The 19,794-nt window shown below is 38.9% G+C and overlaps 2 protein-coding genes across 2 annotated transcripts; both read left to right on the forward strand.

Moving 5' to 3' along the window:
• Positions 1-822: 822 nt before the first annotated feature.
• LOC122643821 (splicing factor U2af large subunit B-like) lies at positions 823-1,268 on the forward strand (the record flags this gene model as incomplete). The annotated part of the gene is made up of 1 exon (XM_043837396.1): positions 823-1,268. A coding segment is annotated over exon 1 (402 nt), but the record flags the coding sequence as incomplete, so codon positions are not given.
• On the forward strand, positions 1,234-19,239 carry LOC122642344 (pre-mRNA-splicing factor CWC22 homolog). The gene is made up of 7 exons (XM_043835780.1): positions 1,234-2,204; positions 2,316-2,505; positions 8,353-8,456; positions 8,554-8,656; positions 8,758-9,053; positions 18,305-18,610; positions 18,701-19,239. Exons 1-7 carry the CDS (start codon positions 1,302-1,304, stop codon positions 19,079-19,081), a joined length of 2,283 nt encoding a protein of 760 aa, XP_043691715.1. The 5' UTR covers positions 1,234-1,301; the 3' UTR covers positions 19,082-19,239.
• Positions 19,240-19,794: the final 555 nt, after the last annotated feature.

Genomic DNA, 19,794 nt, shown 5'->3' on the forward strand with positions numbered 1-19,794 from the left:
TTTTAAGACCTTGGACTTAAATGTCCATATTTCTCTCTCCTGAACTTTGATCGGCCTAATTCGTTCACCAACGTAAAGATGACTCGAAGGACTGAATTTTTCATGATATCACCTTCAACTCAAGGACAATGCACGGATACCAAAATTAAATGCATGTATTTCCAATAAAAATTCCTCAATTTAAATGAGAATAGTGCTCTTTTTTTGAAATATAAACGTTTAAAACCCGTACTGTCCTTTTTCTGTTTTTTACTGTTCTTTGCTTTTCTTATTGTTTTATTTGACCGTTTGTTTGTAATTTTTTACCGTTTAAAACTCGTACCGTAAGACTCCGTTCTCGATCATAAGAACTCTAGAAACGACACTCAAATTCAAAAACAAAGCAATTCTAAGGTTTTTAGGTGTAAATCGGTCGTATCGGATCAGTCATAAACTAGAACCTTGCCTGGATCAACTCGGACGGTTTGAATCGCCACTCACTAACAGAATAATTTGGAACGATTACAAAAATTTCTGCTAGTTTTATCTAATTTCACTTGCCTTCCCTTTCTCCCTTGAGAAAGCCATGGCCGCCGTCCCCGAGATCCAAAAAAGGAGCGAAAAACTGGCAATTTGAATATCCTTGGCGGCAGCGAATGTACATGGCTTCCCTGCAAGCGTGACGAAGAGAAGTCTCGCCTATTGCTGTTATCGATCTCTTTTATATCTTATTGTTGCTGCAGTGCTGCTTAAGGCTCAAGTAAGTTGATCTCTTGTCCCCTTTCTCTTCCTTCAGACAATCATAAGTGCTTCACTCGCTTAATTTTAAATTAGATGACCTACCGTGTTGCTTGAATTATAGGATTTTCTGTTTCTTCGATAAAAAAATGGTTAATCAAGATAGGGAGGAAGGGAATAGGGTTGATCGTGACAGGAGTAAGAAGGATTACAGAAGCGAAAGGCGTGAGAAGAGTAGCGAACAGATTGAAGACGGTGAAATTAGGGAAAGTAGAGATAGACGGGCTAGAGGCGAAGATAAGGATACCAGGGTTAAGGATAGGGATAGGGAAGATAGTCGACGCCATGAACGTGAGGAGCATAGAGAATCTCGCCACCGAGGTTATGACAAAGATATGAAGTCATCAGGGAGAGAGAGGGAGGGGAGATTGGAGGATGAGGGTAGGAGGCATACTGATCGTAGAAGTTCAAAAGCAGATGCTGAGGGGGGTGACCTGAATGAGAATGACCATGATATTGAAAATAGTCGACGCCATGAACGTGAGGAGCAGAGAGAATCTCGCCACCGAGGTTCTGACAAAGATATGAAGTCATCAGGGAGAGAGAGGGTGGGGAGATTGGAGGATAAGGGTAGGAGGCATACTGATAGTAGAAGTTCAAAAGCAGATGCTGAGGGGGGTGGCCTAAATGAGAATGGCCATAGACAGCGGCAGACTGAGAGTCGCAGGGACAAAGATAGAGACAGGGACGGGCGGTTTCATGAGGATTCAGACGTTGATGTTGGGAGAGAAAAAAAGAATTACAGGAACAGTGAAAGTAAATCTCATAGAAATTCAGACTCTAATGATAGGGGACGGCCCAAATTAGAAAAAGAAAGAGATGGAAGAGATGATGATAGGCATAACCGGATGCATAGAAGTGAACGTGAAAATGATTACAATGACCAGAATCATAGGAGACGAGAGGAATGGCGAGATGATCACCGGCATGGTAGAGAGAAGAGTAGAAAGGAAATCGATGAGAAGGAAGGAGATGGTAAGAGACTGAAAGATTTAAAATCTCAGAAGCCATCAACATTACAAGATGGGAACCCGAATGGTGATACAGAAAACTTGGGGAGGAGTGGAGGAGTTTACATTCCTCCATTTAAGTTGGCTCAGATGATGAAAGAGGTCGAAGATAAAAGCAGCGTTGAATATCAACGAATGACATGGGATGCTCTTCGCAAGAGTATAAATGGACTTGTGAACAAGGTTAATGCGACTAACATTAAGAATATCATCCCAGAGTTATTTGCTGAGAATCTTGTTCGGGGAAGAGGGCTCTTTTGCCGGTCATGTATGAAGTCACAGATGGCATCCCCAGGTTTTACAGATGTTTTTGCAGCATTAGTTGCTGTTGTCAACACAAAGTTTCTTGAAGTGGGTGATCTTCTATTGAGAAGGATTGTTTTGCAGCTCAAAAGGGCATATAAGAGAAATGACAAGGTATACATTACCTTTCTTTATTGTTCTTTTTCTGTGTTCTTATTAGTAAGAGCATCAATGCACTGATTTTTCTCATGATCGTTCTCTTGATACATAGTTTTTCATGGACAGCCTCAATTGCTGGCCGCAGTTAAATTTATAGCTCATCTTGTGAATCAACAAGTGGCCCATGAGATTATTGCTTTGGAGTTGCTCACTCTGCTGCTGGAAAATCCTACTGATGACAGTGTTGAGGTAGCTGTTGGGTTTGTCACAGAATGCGGTTCATTACTTCAAGACCTTTCACCACAGGGCCTCCATGGTGAGTGTGCTGGTCATTATAGTTAAATTTTAGTGGGATGGGAGCTCCATTTTGTCATGGTTATTGAACTTCCATATCATTCTTCTGTCAATACTTGCATATTTGCGATATTTAAATATCTAATATATTGAAATTGGCTGCAATCTTAAAATATATTTTTATTGCTTAGAATGTGACTTTTTTGTGTTTGTAAGAATCTTATTTTCAAAGATAATTTCTTGTTCATCTAGTGGAAAATTAGCCTTAAAGGAGAAGAACCACAGAAAGAATTAAAACAAGAGGATTCTGGGTGCTTCAGTAGCAAGTCGTCCAGAAAACTATTGTGAAAGGACTAATCTGAAAATGTGAAGGCAGATTGCTGGATATGAATGGAATCACTAATGGGGTTAAAGCATGCATGGCTGGCCATTTGTTTCATGTAAAAAGTTAAATGTCTAAGTCTGATGGCCTTGGAGATTGCCCTATCTCATTAGACAGACCTACCATCTCGCTTCTATGTCAAACACCTCATTCTGATGGAGTTCTTTGTCTTAGATTGGATTGGGGACTTCATACCATCATTAGGTGTGGCATTTCTGTTTTTTTACTTGTTTTTCTCTGTGTTTGCTGCTTTTGGGTGGAGCTAGGCTCTTGGCTTTGTATTGTCTTTGTCTCTAGTGAAATTCCTATTTATCTAAAAAAAAAAGTGAAACTGCCGAGTAGAATTTGATGGTGGGGGGGGGGGGGGGCGCTTATAAAAACCTTCACACAAGATGGCACAATGTTGTTTTGATGAAGATACCCTTTTGCAGCTTTAGGGGCATGAAAGATGTTGCAAGTGCATAAATGACATTCTGTTCAGTATTATGTACATTCGATAACTAACTAGTGCATGAATAATGGACTTATTAGAGGTATTATTCACTTTATTTTCTATGTGTTTTCCAATTCTATTCAATCGTCTTAAATGCTGAACTAGTCGTTGCCCAGGAAAAAAATCCATCACAAACACCTCACTGCTGAATGTGATAAATTGATAAGTATTTTATGTGTAAGATAATAAATATTAGCATGATGGACTTCTTAAAGTTACCATAAGCTTCTTTTTGCTTGCATATTTTGATAATGCTATTGAATTTTGGTAAATCTGGACCTGTTCTCTGATCAGAAAGAAGCGAGATTCAACCCAATCATCTGACTGCTTGGTTTGACATGAGGGATTTCTTAAGATTTACCATAAACCTCTATTTGCCACTTATGTTAAAGATGCTGCTGATTTTAGGTTGAAGTGGAACTGGTTTTGGTCAGGAAAAAGAGATCCAACCCTAAAATCTAACTGTTTAGTCTGATTAATTATCAAGTACATAAAATATGCTTATAAATTTAATTGGTGTTATGGCAAGAGGAATGGGTTGCATATGCTCATGTCACCATTGGTTGCAGTGTTCCTTCTATGTTAAAGCAAAATAACAACAACGACGATGACAAAGATACAACAACAACAACAACTCAGCCTTATCCCAACTAAATGTGGTCGGCTGCATGGATCCTAGCGAACGCAAGATAAAGATTAAGGAAAAGAAAAGGGACACAACAACAACAACAACAACTACAACAACAACAAATCAGTCTCATATACACTAACCGGGGTCAGCAACGCGGATCCTTTCCCTCCAATCAGCTCTATTCGATGTTATACTTGAAACAAGACCTAAACTATGCATGTCTTTCCTCACCGCTTCTCCTGGGGTCATTTTAGGCCTGCCCCTAGCTCTTTGAGAACCTTTAATCAGGATCAAGTCACTCCTCCGAACTGGAGCATCCGAAGGACTCCGTTGAACGTGACAATGCCACCTCAGATGACTTTCTCATAGCTTATCTTGAATTGGGGCTACTCCAGACCAACTCTAATATTATCATTCCTTATTTTATCCTTCCTGGTTGTGCCACTCATCCATCTCAACATCCTCATCTCCTTTACACTTAGCTTATCTACATGACGCTTCTTGAGAACCCAACACTTCGCGCCATACATCATAGCCGGTCTTATGACTGTCCTGTAAAATTTCCTTTAAGCTTTAAAGGAATCCGTGGATCACATAACATTCTAGATGCACCTCTCTACTTCATCCAACATACTCTAATCCTCCGTGAGGCATTATCTTCTATAGCACCTTCCTTACTACTGATTGATCCTAGATACCTGAAATGGTCACTTTGCGGAATCTCCATCTCATCAACTTTTACCCGCTCATTATCCATCCCGGCGTTACTGAAGTTACAAACCATATATTCTGTCTTTGTTCTACTTATCTTAAAATCTTTTGATTCCAAGGTTGATCTCCATAGCTGTAGTTCGGTATTAATTCCAGCCTTTGTCTCATCCACTAAAACAATGCCATCAGCAAAAAGCATACACCAAGGAACCTCACCTTGGATGTCTCTAGTTAACTTATCCATGATAAGCGCAAAAAGATAAGGGCTCAAGGTTGATCCTTGGTGTAACTCAATTATAATTGGGAATCCACTACCTTGACCCCTTACTGTTCTAACACTAGTCACCACACCATCATGCATATCTTTAATTAAGTCCTCATATTTACTTGAAACATTTCTCATCTTTAGAACATGCCAGATTAAATCCCTAAGAACTCTGTCATAAGCTTTCTCTAGGTCAATAAAGGCCATATGAAGAGCCTTTTTTCTCTTTTTAAATATTTCCATTAGTCTCCCAAGTAGATAGATAGCTTCTGTTGTGGATCTTCCCAGCATAAAACCAAATTGGTTCTCCGAAATAGTGGTCTCTTTTCTCAAGTGTGTTTCAATAACCCTCTCCCATAATTTCATAGCATGACTCATTAGTTTTATGTCTCTGTAGTTGTTGCAACTTTGGATATCGCCTTTATTTTTATAAATCGGGACTACAAAGTTTCTCCTCCATTCATCCGGCATTCTCTCAGTGCATATAATCTTATTAAACAGTTTACTTAACCAAGATAAGCCATAGATTCTTAGACTCTTCCATACTTCTATGAGGACCCCATCTGGTCCAGGAGCCTTGGCTATTTCCATCCTTCTTACTGCTTCTTTTACTTCATGTGGCAACATAGCAGATCTCAATGGCTTTCATGGATACTTTCTAAGCAGTTTCCAATCAATTTTGTACAGGCTGTTGTTGTTCTCTAAGTAAATAGTTCAACGGGTGGCAGCCTGTAGAAAGAAACCAACTCCCACAGCACCACTCTGTTCACTTAAAGTGCCTAAGACAAAGAGGACCTCAATCTTCAAAAACAGGAGTAAAATGAAGAATATCTTTGCTTGTAAAATAAAGAGGACACAATTAACCAATATTGAACTGTGATAATTAATTATATACACTTCTAAGAGGAAAATTCATATTGCGTGGGACATGTTGAGCCATGCAAATCTGGGGGAAAACAATAGACAATCATAGCAGGTTTTTACTGGGGATCCCATGTCTTAAAATCTTCGACTCTACTGCTTTATTCTGATCCCCGGTTCTGTCTCTGTCAGTGAGATTGGCAAAGAATTCACCTCCCAGTTGAATGTCCTGTTTTAAGAATGGGATTCCAAACCTTAGTACCTGAAACCAGCTCCGCAAATCCACAATAGGGAGAGGTACTGTTGCCTGTTGGGAAACATTTGGCTAAAAAGGGCTATTTGCTGCATGATAAATCCTCTCAAAACAAGTTCTGATTCCCATTACCCACATCACATGGATGCACTTAGAAGAAGCTTTGTGCTTCTTCATAAATTCCTTCCAAAAGCTGCTATCATGAAAAAGATGAACCAGATTGTTGCGCTATGTTTTTTCATACACCACGCTTGGCTTCGATTACTTGTTTCAACTCTTGAAAGTCGGATCCTCTTGACACAAACTGCTATAAATACTTTATCCACATTATATGTAAGCCTCGTAATATGAGCTGGTCTCATGTTTGGACATGTTTGGTCATTGATATTGACACATCACAACAATTTGCATATATATTTTTACATAGGTGTACTCATGATAGGAAGTGCAAAATTCTTTTTAAGCTATACAACCCCTAAAATAATAAATAAACAATGTCGTTGTGCACGCGCAAAAGAGAGAGAGAGCATTATATTAAATCAGATACAAGAATATAAGTAATGATGAATCATGGAGGAAAAAATGGAATTGGTTATAAGAATATAAATTTCTTAGGTTAGGTTCAAGAACACAGAAAGAACAGGCTATGTATCAAATCTCAAGAATCTAGTTTCATCTAATCAGTAATTGATAAAATCACTGACAAAATGGCGAATTGTAGCAAACTCATTTGAGGAAGGTCAAAACAGAACTTTTTAATCCAATAGTCTGACCCTTACTTGAAGAAGAATGCATAACCAACAAATATTAATCACTGGTAGTAACATTGAAAAGCTTTAGAGCAGCAATTCAAATCTGAAATCATGTAGCAGTGGCCTAGTTTCTTCAGTATCCACAAGTCTATAGTTTCTTGTTTATTCTGTAATTTCCCAATCTTTATGAGAACTGCATCTAACATCTAGCATTCGTTACGAGGTGTACCTTTTTCCTGTAGAAAGCCTTTGGTTTTAGTTTTTATTTGTATCCCTGGCTATTTTACGAAGTTACTAAGATAATCAAATTTTCAAGCTAAGCTAGTGCATGCAAGATAATCCAAACATTTATGGTGCTTGCAGTGCTCTTTGTCACTGATTGCGAATCAAGGTTTTAGGTCTCGGTTTCGCCACTGGTTTCACCAGGCCACGAAACCGTGATCTCGGCGAGATCATTTATTTTTTTTTTTTCTGAACTCAATGGTAGGTTTCGGTGGCCATTTGGCCAAGATAGGGGCTGAAACTTGACATTCCCCCTATTTTAGGCCTTCTAAACACAGTGGAACCATTAGTTTTTACATTCAAACCCAAAATGGTACTTTGATTACGGACCCTAAGTTGGTAGTCTACGGCGTGTGTGAGGTCTACCCTAGGCTATTCCACACAATATTTAGAACTCATATAATTAAAGTAGAAGTGCAAAACAACTTAAATAAGCATTAGGAACTAAATACATCAAACCATAAACCATTTAACCATTACATACTACATAGTCACAATGTCACATAGATTAAATAAATACAAGCTAGTACTGAAATGAGTGTCGGGCCGGATCATCATAATGACCACGTAGTTGTTGTTAGTGTCGAATCAAGCACTGCTCTGATTGCGCCACAAAGGCTGGCCATGACATATGTTGGTGGAAGTAATGCCAACATATAATAAATTCATTGTCAATAAACAAGTTTAGATCATGTTTCTATGAAAAATATAGTTTTTGAGATGAATAGTTACCTTAGGTTCTTCAGATGCAGCTTGGAGGAGATTAACAGCTTCAGTCTTCAATGAATCAAGCTTTGATGAGGTGTTGGAGATGTGATTTGCCAAAAGAAATGAAAAAAAATACCCAAAGATGGAGTTTCCCCCTTCACAGAGGCGAGACAAGCGAGAGAGAGTTGAGATCTCTTCGAGTTATGGTATTTTATGAGCTTTATAAAGGTCTTGGTTCGATTGAGTCGAACCGAAACGAGAAATACCAGGATCTTGGTCGAGATAGGGTATTAATTCTATATCGCTTGTAATCTTAATTCGAGATGCTACGAAACCGAGATAAAAGCGAGATCTCGGCGAGTTCTTGAACTATGCTGCGAATTATGCTGTCTTCTGATTTTAATAGTTTTTTTTTATGCTTAAATATTTTAATACTGATTATTTCACTCAGTGGAAATGTTGATACAAGATAAGAAAAATCCACATTGATCTTTTATCACCATATATTATGGTGTTTCATAACATGTATAGGTATCTTTGAGCGGTTTCGTGGAATACTTCATGAAGGAGAAATTGACAAGAGGGTCCAGTTCTTGATTGAAGGCCTTTTTGCGATAAGAAAAGCCAAATTTCAGGTATAATCTTGCTATACTTTCTGGTTTCAATACGAAGTATGGTTTTGAGATGAGGAACAAACTGAAACTGTTAAATGTGGATTTGGTACATTTGCAGGGATACCCAGCTGTCCGCCCAGAACTGGACCTTGTGGAGCAAGAATATCAATTAACCCATGAGTTATCCCTTGATGATGAGATCGGTCAAGAGATTGCTCTAGGTATATTTTGGAAATAAAACATCTGTTGATTTAATAAATTGCCCTACTTTTGATTATATTTGTTGAAGTTTGCTTTGTTTGATATGTCTTTATAAATTCAGATATTTTTAAGCCGGATCCAAATTTTCTGGAGAATGAGAGTCGCTATGAGGAGTTAAAGAAAAGTATACTTGGGGATGAGTCTTCAGACGATGAAGATGGCTCTGATGCAGGCACAGATGATGAGGATGATGAGGAATCTGAAGAAGAGCAAGATGAGGAAATGGAGATAAATGATGAAACAGAGACGAATCTTGTGAATCTGCGGAGGACAATTTATCTGACAATCATGTCGAGTGTCGATTTCGAGGAGGCTGGTCATAAGTTGTTAAAAATCAAACTAGATCCAGGTCAGGAGGTAAGATGTACATGCTCTGTCTAGTAACTTGCAATATAAATTGAAGGTACAAACTAACTAAAAAAGTCCCACTATTTCGTCTGTCATAAATTGCCATTACACTCATGATGTGCATAGGATTGAATTGTTTTGGCATCATTTGTGCTGCTTATCAAAATAAATTCAAGATCTTGAAATTTCAAATTTTTATCAAAATATGGAATATATTAATTTGTGTTGTTTACTGATTTTTAGTTACTTGTATTAGTTGCTTTAGAGTTCCATTTAGATAGAACTCTATCTTATCTTCTTTAAGTGTTTTATGTAGCTAGAATACCTTTTCTATCTCTTCCATGACTTGACGAGTTTTGCTTTCTTTTCTTTCTTTAGTTTTCCCACTTAGGACATGTTAAATATTAGTACTGAGTGGTACATTGGAGTGTAACTCGATAGGGGATTTCTCCTCTATCGAGATTTGAGTCTGCTAGGGTTTTGGAGTCCTAGTTTACTTAAGTCAGTCTATATTGTAATTTAGTCCTAAAATTGTATTTAGACTTTATTTTAGATTCCTATTACGAATTGGAGTCTTGAGTTATGTAATCTGTTGGATATAAATAAGACATTGGGGAGGGGGGACTGCTAAGTAAGGGTGTCAAAAGCAAACCGAAACCGAACCGTTTAATAAATGGTTGGGTTATGGTTTCAAAATTGATACCGTTTAGTTAAACAATTTGAACCGAACTGAATGTTTAACGAAATAAACCGTTTAACACTCTTAAATGTACATTTATCAAATAGAAATCGTTTAACTTACTGAAACGAACCGTTTAAAGCCGAAACCGTGAAACCGTTTAATAAATGGTTCGGTTATGGTTTTTTAAAATTGAGACCGTTTACTTAAACGGTTTGAACCGAACCAAACCGAACCGTTTAACCGAAACCGGACCGTTTAACACTCTTATTGCTAAGTATCGATCTAAGCTCTCTAGACAGTCCTCCTTTCCACCATTCTCTTCTCTTCTTCTTCTGATTCTTGTTTATATTATATTTTGTTACATACTTACATGGTATCAAAGCGATGAAGAAGGAGAAGAAAAAAAAGGTGTTCTATGTTTGATTACTGCTGGAGTGGAAAAAAAAATTATTATGCTTACCTGCTGAGGTTCTAGTGTTCTGTGTTTGATTACTGCCTTTTACTGGTTGCGTGAGATCATGGTTTGCTGAGGTTGAACCACTACCTCTCTCGGCTGTATGCTTTTCCTCTTTCCTCTGTCGAATCATACTCCCAGGTTTGATTCCCCTTATTTCTGGTCAGTCTTCACCCTCCTTTCCCTGATTATTTGGTTGATTTGTTTTTTTGCTAATGAGTAAATCCCTGTTACCATTACTGTTGGGTCTGCAACGATACACTTGCAGAACCTTTAAACCAGCCCCATCGAGCCTGAGTTTCTGGGCATAACTTGTCCTTCCTTGGGCGATTGATACCCCAGAATTTTATCTTCCAAGGACCCCTCTGTTGGGAGATATAGACGTGACTGTAAACCTGGATTTGAAGTTAACGCCTTCTCTGGTCTCAGCAATTTATCTTTAAAATTTAGCTGACTGAAACGACTTCAGCAATTTATTTTTAAATTCTAGCTGACTGAAACGAGTGATTGATGGTTGAATCTCAGAGGGTTGTGGATTAGAAACCTAAATCTAAATTTTCACTTCGATTGAAGCCCATCTGGAAGAGTTATTCTGATCGACAGTGAACCAGGTTTCCGCTGGTTTGTGGTGTTGGAAGGTAGGGGACGACACCTCTCTCCCTCTTATTCGGTTAATTATTTTATCTTTTAAAATTTAAATTCCTATATTGCCCCTCACTTTCTCTTTATTTCACAAATATCCTTTAATTATTTTTACTTCCAAGTCTGCCCTCATTCAATAGTTATAATTCCTCTTTGTCCATTCCTCTATTTAACTACCAAATTGATCCATTGGCAATTCTGGTTTATTACCAGATTGCCACCCTTCCTTGTACCTTGGATATATTTACAAGATAGCCATTATTTACCAGATTCACCCTGTTACCTATCAAGTACCCCCTTGGACATTCTGGTTAATTACAATACTGCTATTAACCCTTGTTATTGCCTATTGTGTACTTGGGTGGGTCCACAACGAACCCAATTGAGTATTTTGACCTGATTTTCGCATCACTTGGAGATTGCATGAAGTAATTACAGAATTGCCACTGAGCTTATATATCTGCCATATTATTGATATGGGGACCCTTGATCACATCAATTTGGGATTTACAATTTTTGGATGATTGGTACTTGCATTGAAATTATTTACACTACTATGAAGGGAGATTGAAGATTTTTCTGAGATCATTTACAACTGCTCTTGATTATGGGATTTATTTGTGATGCTCATCCTTTGAGATGTTGATTATTGGTGGTCGTTATTTGTCCATGTGTAATGCTACACGTGAGGGGGAGATTGAAGATTATTATTCTCTTAGTTGTTCAAGTCATCAACTCAAGACTATTTTTATCTAAAGATTATTACTATTTATTGGTTCGTGTCCACCTCAGCAACAATTTTATTTCTGAAGATAACATAGTTATCAAGGCGTCGCCATGCCTTGGACGCCTTGGGCACCGTGGTGGGCACCTTACCGCCATGGCAGTGTTGCCTTGATTTTTTGCCCCTCTAAAACGCCATGGTCGCCTTCCCACCTTGATAACTATGGAAGATAATTTTCAGCAACAATCCATAAATACTTAGTCTACAACAACCTGATGTTGTCTAGTCTGCAGTAACCTATACTTTCTATCTTGTTCGCAGTAACCTATACTGCCTATTTGGTCCACAGTAACCTATACTATTTATCGGTTCTATAGCAACCTGATGTTGTCTGGTCCGCAGTAACCTATACTGCCTATTTATCATTGGAGTTTCTATTTGAGACCTCTGTTTGGGGCTCAATATCAGCCTTTGTTTGAGCAGAATACTACTTACTACCTGCCTTCTTTGAGAGGGCTTTTGATGTAGCCGTTGGATGCTACACTTTTTATCTTTCTTTGGGAATATGACTACCTACTACTGGCCTTCTTTGTGAAATGCTTTTGATATTGTTGTTGTTGTTGATATGATATTGTGGATTGCGGTTAGTGTTCACTACCACCTATTTTGCTTGTTGCTGATTGGATTTGTTCGACACAATGGTTATTTTCTATTGATGTTGTTGATGATTTGTGTGCTTGAATTGATATTGCTATCTCAATGATGCTTGTCTCTCTCTCCGTGCTCATTGGCATCTACAACGGCTATTCAAGACTGGTGCTGCTTTTAATATCTACTTTTATTGATCCAAGTTGGAGCCTTCTTTTGATATATGTATACTCCAGCTTGAAGGGGAGTGTTAAATATTAGTACCAAGTGGTACATTGGAGTGTAACTCGATAGGGGATTTCTCCTCTATCGAGATTTGAGTCTGTTAGGGGAGTGCTAGTTTATTTATGTCGGTCTTTAGATTAGTTTCTAATTTAGTCCTAAAGTTGTATTTAGACTTTATCTTAGATTCCCATTACGAAAATAGGAGTCTTGAGTTATGTAATCTGTTGGATAAAAATTAGTCATTTGGGGGGGGGGGGGGACTGCTGAGAATCAATCTAAGCTCTCTAGACAGCCCCCTTTCCACCATTCTCTTCTCTTTTTCTTGAATCTTGAGTTATGTTTCTAGTTAGAGTGAGTCTCTAAAAGTCATCTCTATTTATTTGGTTGTAACTTGTATGTAAGGGTGTTGTTACCGAATGATTTTATGAAATAAAGAGATGGCTTTGCTGTTCTTCTTCTGTGGGGTTCAGAAACAGGTTGTATGATTCAACTGCTACCTTGGTGGGACTCCAAATTCTATTGGTGAGACTCCAGCAAATGCTCAGTGGAAAACTGAGTACATATCCTCTTCTTCTCATTCTTCTACTCCATTAACCCTTCAAATACTGTTCTTGATCTATGTTGGTATTACAATATTTTAAAACTCTTCTATTTGGGCTAATACATCTGAGATTTCAGTTCTGATCGCAGATCCAACAACCGCAAGACATCCTACACCTGTCCACGGTTTCAGTTTTTGGATCAGATATCAATTGATTAGAGTCCAAAAATTTTGGCACTTTTTCCAATGATCTTTTGTCCCTGTTAGACTAATAAATTCCTGCTGCAACTTCTTATTATTTGCTGATTTAACAGTAGTTCTGTTTACTGTCTATTATTGATATTACACTTCAAGTCTGATTTATTTTAAGCCCTATAGCGTTGTCTAAGCTCTTCCATCGTTCAACAGGCTTTTTGCACATCCTACCTCAAGTAAAATACTTTCATAACTCCTATTCTAACCATCAGATTTGCTTGATATTTTGTTATATTGTTTGATAGCCTAAGGACTGTTGGTGACCAGAATCATATCTACATCAGTTCATTAGTTGCTGAGATATCTGAGTTCCTGGTTTTTAGGACTTGCAAATTCTGTAACAATGCTGGTTCCAACCATTGGATCGAGTCCATCTTTTGAATAGTTGTTCCTTGCTATTCTATAACTTCGTATCAGAAATTTACAATCATCTGAGTTGCTGATCTATTTCTATTAATAGTTCTTGAATTTTGATTATTATCACATCATTTTGATTGTGGTTAATCTGAGTTTCTGAAACCTAATCCTTTAGACTTCTAGAAACCCATCAATTGGTATCAGAGCCATGGCTACTTTAGGCTCTAATCCATCTGAATCAGAGGAAAAGCAAGTATCCATGAGACAACTGGCTGAATGGATCAGAAGCCGGTCCGATCGTATGGTTTCTCTAGAGCAACACATGGATACTATATGACAATCTCAATACTATCCTGAAGATCATAGAACTCAACATATTCCAGCACCAGCCACTTCTTTTGAACCCCCATTGATTCCTTGGCAGAACCATAGTTGTCACGGCGTCACGGCGACCCAAGTCGGTGGAGGGGTGTCACGTCGATATATCGACATGTCGCCCGCCATGGCGTTGCCATGGCGAGCATGTCGACCATGTTTTATTTTTTATTTTCTCTATTTTTAATGTGTTAATAGATGTATACTCAAGCCATGTTTTATTTTTTCTCTATTGTTTCTCAAGTTTTAAGAAGAAAATTCAGAAATCGAAGAAGAAATCGAAGAGGGAAAGAAGAAATCGAAAGAAATCGAAGAGGGAAAGAAGACAGGAAGAAGAAATCGAAGAAGAAATCGAAAGAAATTGAAGAGGGAAAGAAGAAATCGAAGAGGGAAGAAGAAATCGAAGACAGGAAGAAGAAATCGAAGAGGGAAAGAGAGTCAGGAAGAAGAAATCAAAGAGGGTCGCCATGGCGTAGGTCGCCATGCAGCCCTCTCCAGCGCCAGGACGCCATGACAACTATGGGCAGAACGCCACAGAGAGCTCCCACACCACAGGCACCACCAGTATCATTTGAGGATCATGTGAGATCCTATTTTGACAACAACATTGGTTTTCCTCCTAGGCACAATGATGATTCACAAAAGGTTAAGCTGGACTTGAAGGAGTATGGTGGAAAGCTTGATCCACAGGTACTCCTCAACTGGTTGAATGCTAGTGATGATTACTTTGACTGGTACGACATGACTGAGGCAAGGAAGATGAAACAAATCAAGACTAAATTAGTTGGGACAGCAAGAGAATGGTGGATACTGCAAGAACGGAGGATGCAAGATCGAGGCACACCCCTACTACTTGGCATGAGATGAGAGACGAGTTAAAGGGCAAGTATCTTCCACAATCTTTCGTGAACCACTTTCATGATCAGCTGAATACACTACGGCAAGACACTTTATTCATGACTGAATATACAAAGAAGTATGATGCATTGTTAGCACAAATAGGTGTTGAAGAAAGTGATATACAACTGATGTCATGATATAAGCTTGGGTTATGGCCGGAGGTTAGACGAGCAATGGGTACAATATATGATATTCAAGATTGCTATCAAAAAGCTTTGGAAGCAGAAGATTTGTTGAAGATTCTTAGTAGACCTTTTGGTAATCAAGCCAGGGATTATAGGAGGCCATTATCTCCTACTCAACCATCCACATACATTGGGTGACATAAAAACACCTACACGGTTGTTGCATAGTTGTCAAGGTGGGTGTGTCATAAATAAAGAAGGTGACATAGAGGATGATGTTTCGTAGCAAATTAAAGTGGGATGGTTGAAGTGGAGAGGTGAGTCCAGAGTACTATGTGACAAACGTATTCCCTTAAAGCTCAAAGGAAAGTTCTATAGGACTGTTGTATGACCGACAATGGTGTATGAGGCTGAATGTTGGGCAGTTTTGAAGTGTCATATTGAGAAACTATGTGTAACAGAGATGAGGATGTTAAGATGGATGTGTGGAAAAACTAGGAGAGATAAAGTACGGAATGATCGTATTAGAGTTGACTTGGGAGTTGCCCCGATCAATGACAAGCTCCAAGAGAGTCGTTTGAGATGGTATGGTCATGTCCAACAGAGGCCTAGGGACGTCCCAGTAAGAAGGAGTGATATGATTCCGATTGAAGGAGCTAAAAGAACTAGGGGCAGGCCTAAAATGAGCATAGGAGAAGTGAGGAAGGACATGCATTGTTTGGGTCTTGTACCAAGTATGAACTCGGATAGAGCCTGTTGGAGAGCTAGGATCCATCTTGCGGACCCCAATTAGATGAAATTCTCTTAAGTTGCTGGGCTGTGCCTCATTCCTCTTACTTTCATCTTTTATTTTGCTGTTGTTTTCCATCTTTCATTTGTCATTTTCAGTTTTTCATTCTCCATCCCTCTTGCCCCATTTCTTCATCCCCTTATTTCTGTTTAGACCTTAGTTTTCTCTGCTGTGTTTTGTTGGATCCATACTCTTCCCCATGTCCTTTAACATGAGGTCAATATAGTGGGCTACGCATGGTCTCCAAAAGAGTTGGTACCTGTTATTGTGCATCAATCTCTCCCCAGCCTTCTTAAAGTTGCTCCCGTTGTCCGTCACCACTTGGACAATGTTCTGTACCCCCAGCCTTCTTAAAGTTGCTCTCGTTGTATGTTACCGCTTGGGCTGACACCCTGGTTTAAGCAATTATTTCATGGTGGCTGTCGAGGATTGGGAAAATCATTAGCTTCTCCTAGGTTAAAGCAGTTATGGTGATGGTGGCCACTAAAATGTCAATAACTTTTGAAAAGAAGAGATGCACATCTCGATCTTCCCATGTGTAGAAGGAAGTTGAGTTGATGAATTGGCTAACAGAGATTACTACATCCTTTTGGGTTTTTTTTTTTTTTTGGGTGGAATGCTTTGTCGTATTTATTTTAACCAAGGATTGATGGGTTGATAGAATGGAATACACTTGGTGGAAGCATCATCTATGAATCTAGGCTTGAGGCCATGTCATGTTGTATTCAATGAGAGAAGTTAAAGCATTTTTTGTAGTAACTGTTGAAATGCTTGAATAGCATTAAAGGAATGACGAAGGACATTATCCTAGAAGACAGAATCTCAATTAAGGTTCAGTGGGTCATAATGCATCCAATTTCTTGATTTGCACCCTTAGGTTGGTTCTAGAATCTAGAAGTTCAAGATTAGGTATTCTAACATTTGCCACACGATTTCAAGAAATTAAGGTCAGGGTTGTCAGAATTTCAAGAAACTTGAAAAGAAGGGTTACAAGGGTTGGCATTTTTTTTTTTAAATTTTAATGGTGAGTTTTATGTGAACAGTTTTTTTGTTTGCATCTTTTATGACAAAGATCATTTTGCCATGGCAACAAGATGGGCCTTGCAGATTGGTCTGCACTGGAAATTAATTTTTTCATTTATTGCAGTAGAAGTTCCTTGTCATTATTATATCTGTTACGGTTTTCTGGTACCTTCAGCTGATTAACCACAGGATTTGAGTTTGTCCTGCATCAACTGGGTGATAAAATTGCTAATGCAGAGGCAGAGCTCTTCTTGCTTAACTGGGAATTGGAGAAATGATAGCTATAGGGCTTTGCCTTTATTCCATCATTCTTTCTTTTTTTCCCCCACTTTTTTGTTTAGAGAGGGGCTGTAGTGTACAATGCTCTTAGCACTCTTGAAACTTCCTTTTCATCCTTTCCCGTGATGTATGTATTCTTCCTTCCAAGCTGATAAGGAATAAAATGCCCATAGCTAGAATGCAAATTATTATATACGGGTTTTCAGCTGGTGGTGAGGCAGAACATTAATTGGGGGTAAAAGTGGTCTTGGGAGCTTTGAGCAGAATGTTGTGGAAACTTCATTAATATTTCCAGAACGCAAAGTGTAAGCTGTCTGTTGTGTTTAAGGGCTGGTGAATGTTTTTGAATCTGTTTCTCACATCTTTCTCAAGTACCCTTTTTTGCTTTGTGCTGTGGATGGGTATTCTAGTAGGGTTGGAGTTTGTTGGATTATTCCAAGAGAGTATGCAATAAACTTTGGTCCTTAATCCTGTGGCCTGCAAGTTGTAATCTATGAAAGGATAGAAATGAGATGGCATTTGAGGGACATTTGGAGCCAATGTACCAAGTCACTAGTAAGGCTGAAGGACCCTTTTTCGTTGGGGTTGTTTGATATGAATATTGGCTCTCTGTGTTTGAGTCGTGTGTGTTTACGTGCACATGCATGCGAGTTTGAGGGTGTAGTTTTGTGTTGTTTGTGTGATTGTAGTTGAATTTTTTACTTTTTAATACTAAAGGGAGAAAAAATGCCTTTTGCCATGTGGTGGAAACTATTTGGTGAAACTTGCCACATGAAAGTGAGCAAAATGTCAGACCCATTCCAGGCTGGAACTCAGCTGCTTTATATCCAAATAATGTATAGATAAAGTTTTAGATTCGTCTAAACCATGGTTCTAGGTATCATATTGGCATATTGGCCGATACGTAGCGGTATTTCTAGAGCCGATACCGATATGGATTGGGTGTATCAGCCAAAAAGTGCATCAGCCCAGCCAAATGGTACGGATCGACCCGATACCACCCAATCCGTATCGGTATTGGCCAAGACAAATACTGACACCGATACCGAGTACTTATGGTCTAACATCAAACCTACCCTTGGTTATTTAGTGATCCAGTAGAGTTGTGTTCGAACTTGCATTATATTTTTATGCCTGTTCTAATTTGGAATTTCTCAATTGTATTTTGTCTTTGCTTACTTAGGTTAAGCTTTATGCAGCGACATTGATGCTTATAACTGTTTTGGTCTGGTTTATGCAGATGGAGTTGTGCATCATGTTGTTGGAATGCTGCAGCCAAGAGAGAACATATCTTCGATATTATGGCCTCTTGGGACAGCGATTTTGTATGATCAACAAAATTCACCAGGAAAATTTTGAGAAATGCTTTGTCCAGCAATATTCAATGATTCACAGGCTTGAAACTAATAAATTGCGTAATGTGGCCAAGTTTTTTGCTCATCTACTTGGAACAGATGCTTTACCTTGGCATGTTTTAGCCTATATACGTGTGACCGAGGAGGATACAACTTCCTCTTCACGTATCTTCATTAAAATTCTCTTCCAGGTATCTCCTTTGGTTGCCATCTGCATTATTTCGTTTGTTCCCTTTTTTGATGATTTTGTTCTTACCATAATGTGCTCTATGTAATGGCAGGAATTGTCAGAACATCTTGGCATTCGCTTGCTAAATGAACGTCTTACAAATCCTACCATGCAAGAATCTTTTGATTCTATTTTCCCAAAGGATAACCCGAAGAACACAAGGTTTTCAATCAACTTTTTTACATCCATTGGTCTGGGTGGACTAACAGAAAATCTACGCGAGTACTTGAAGAACATGCCTAGACTAATTATGCAACAACAGAAGGCAGTTTCAGAATCAGAAGCAGACTCCGGATCAGAATTAGATTCTGGGAATTCAAGTTCCTCCGAGTCTGGGGACTCTAGTTCTGAATCTGAATCTGAGGCATCTAGTTCTGAAGACTCCAAAAGTAAGAGGGACAACAGGCGTCACAAACGTCGGAGGAGAGATTGAGGTCATCTTTTTGTAACTTACGTAGTGGGCTGTACCATATGTTCTTTTTACAATGTAGATTGCGCAGTTCTTGTTTTCAGTCTTTTGATGCACTGTTTTGAATGCCTTCAAAATATTTCTTATAATGACTGATCACCTGCTGTTTCCTGATGGCATTTGAAATATAGGTCCAGAAACCATCACTTTAGCATAATTATAAAGCTCAACCCCACCCCCAACACCCTTCCCAACACCCTCCCCCTCCTCCCCCCCCCCCCCCCGAAACAACACACATACATGACACACTCCTTGAACAACTGCAAACCCATACCTGACCTGCATCAACATACATGAATGGGCTTCACTAAATTTATAAAGTAACTGGGGCAGGGTAAAGACAGTCTTTTCTGCCCTAGGAGTCATGCACCTGCAGCACTGTCAACCTGGGTTGAGCTGGTGCCTTCCTAGATTCATGTCACCCCATCCCCTTACCTGATCTGAATATGCATCTTTACCAACCACCCATGACCCCAACCTCACCCCGCATATCCCTAGGATGATCGGGATCTTTACAAAAGGCTTTATAAAGAGCTCAGCCCGACCTTGGTGGGGTGACATGGATCTGCGGAAGACAGTTTTTATGGTAAAAGAGTAGATATTCCTCAAGTCTGCAGGTGATCCTGATTGAATCATGATCTTTAATTGGGATCATCACACCCCCTGAAATCTGAATA

The sequence above is a fragment of the Telopea speciosissima genome, chromosome 10 (assembly GCF_018873765.1).
Source record: "Telopea speciosissima isolate NSW1024214 ecotype Mountain lineage chromosome 10, Tspe_v1, whole genome shotgun sequence".
Taxonomy (NCBI): domain Eukaryota; kingdom Viridiplantae; phylum Streptophyta; class Magnoliopsida; order Proteales; family Proteaceae; genus Telopea; species Telopea speciosissima.

Bases quoted from the DNA above. Each gene is read 5' to 3' on its own strand.
- LOC122642344 (XM_043835780.1), top strand. From the start codon at position 1,302: ATGAAGTCATCAGGGAGAGAGAGGGTGGGGAGATTGGAGGATAAGGGT. The intron at 2,205-2,315 runs GTATACATTACC...TTTCATGGACAG, and splicing joins CATATAAGAGAAATGACAAG to CCTCAATTGCTGGCCGCAGT. The intron at 8,457-8,553 runs GTATAATCTTGC...GTACATTTGCAG, and splicing joins TAAGAAAAGCCAAATTTCAG to GGATACCCAGCTGTCCGCCC.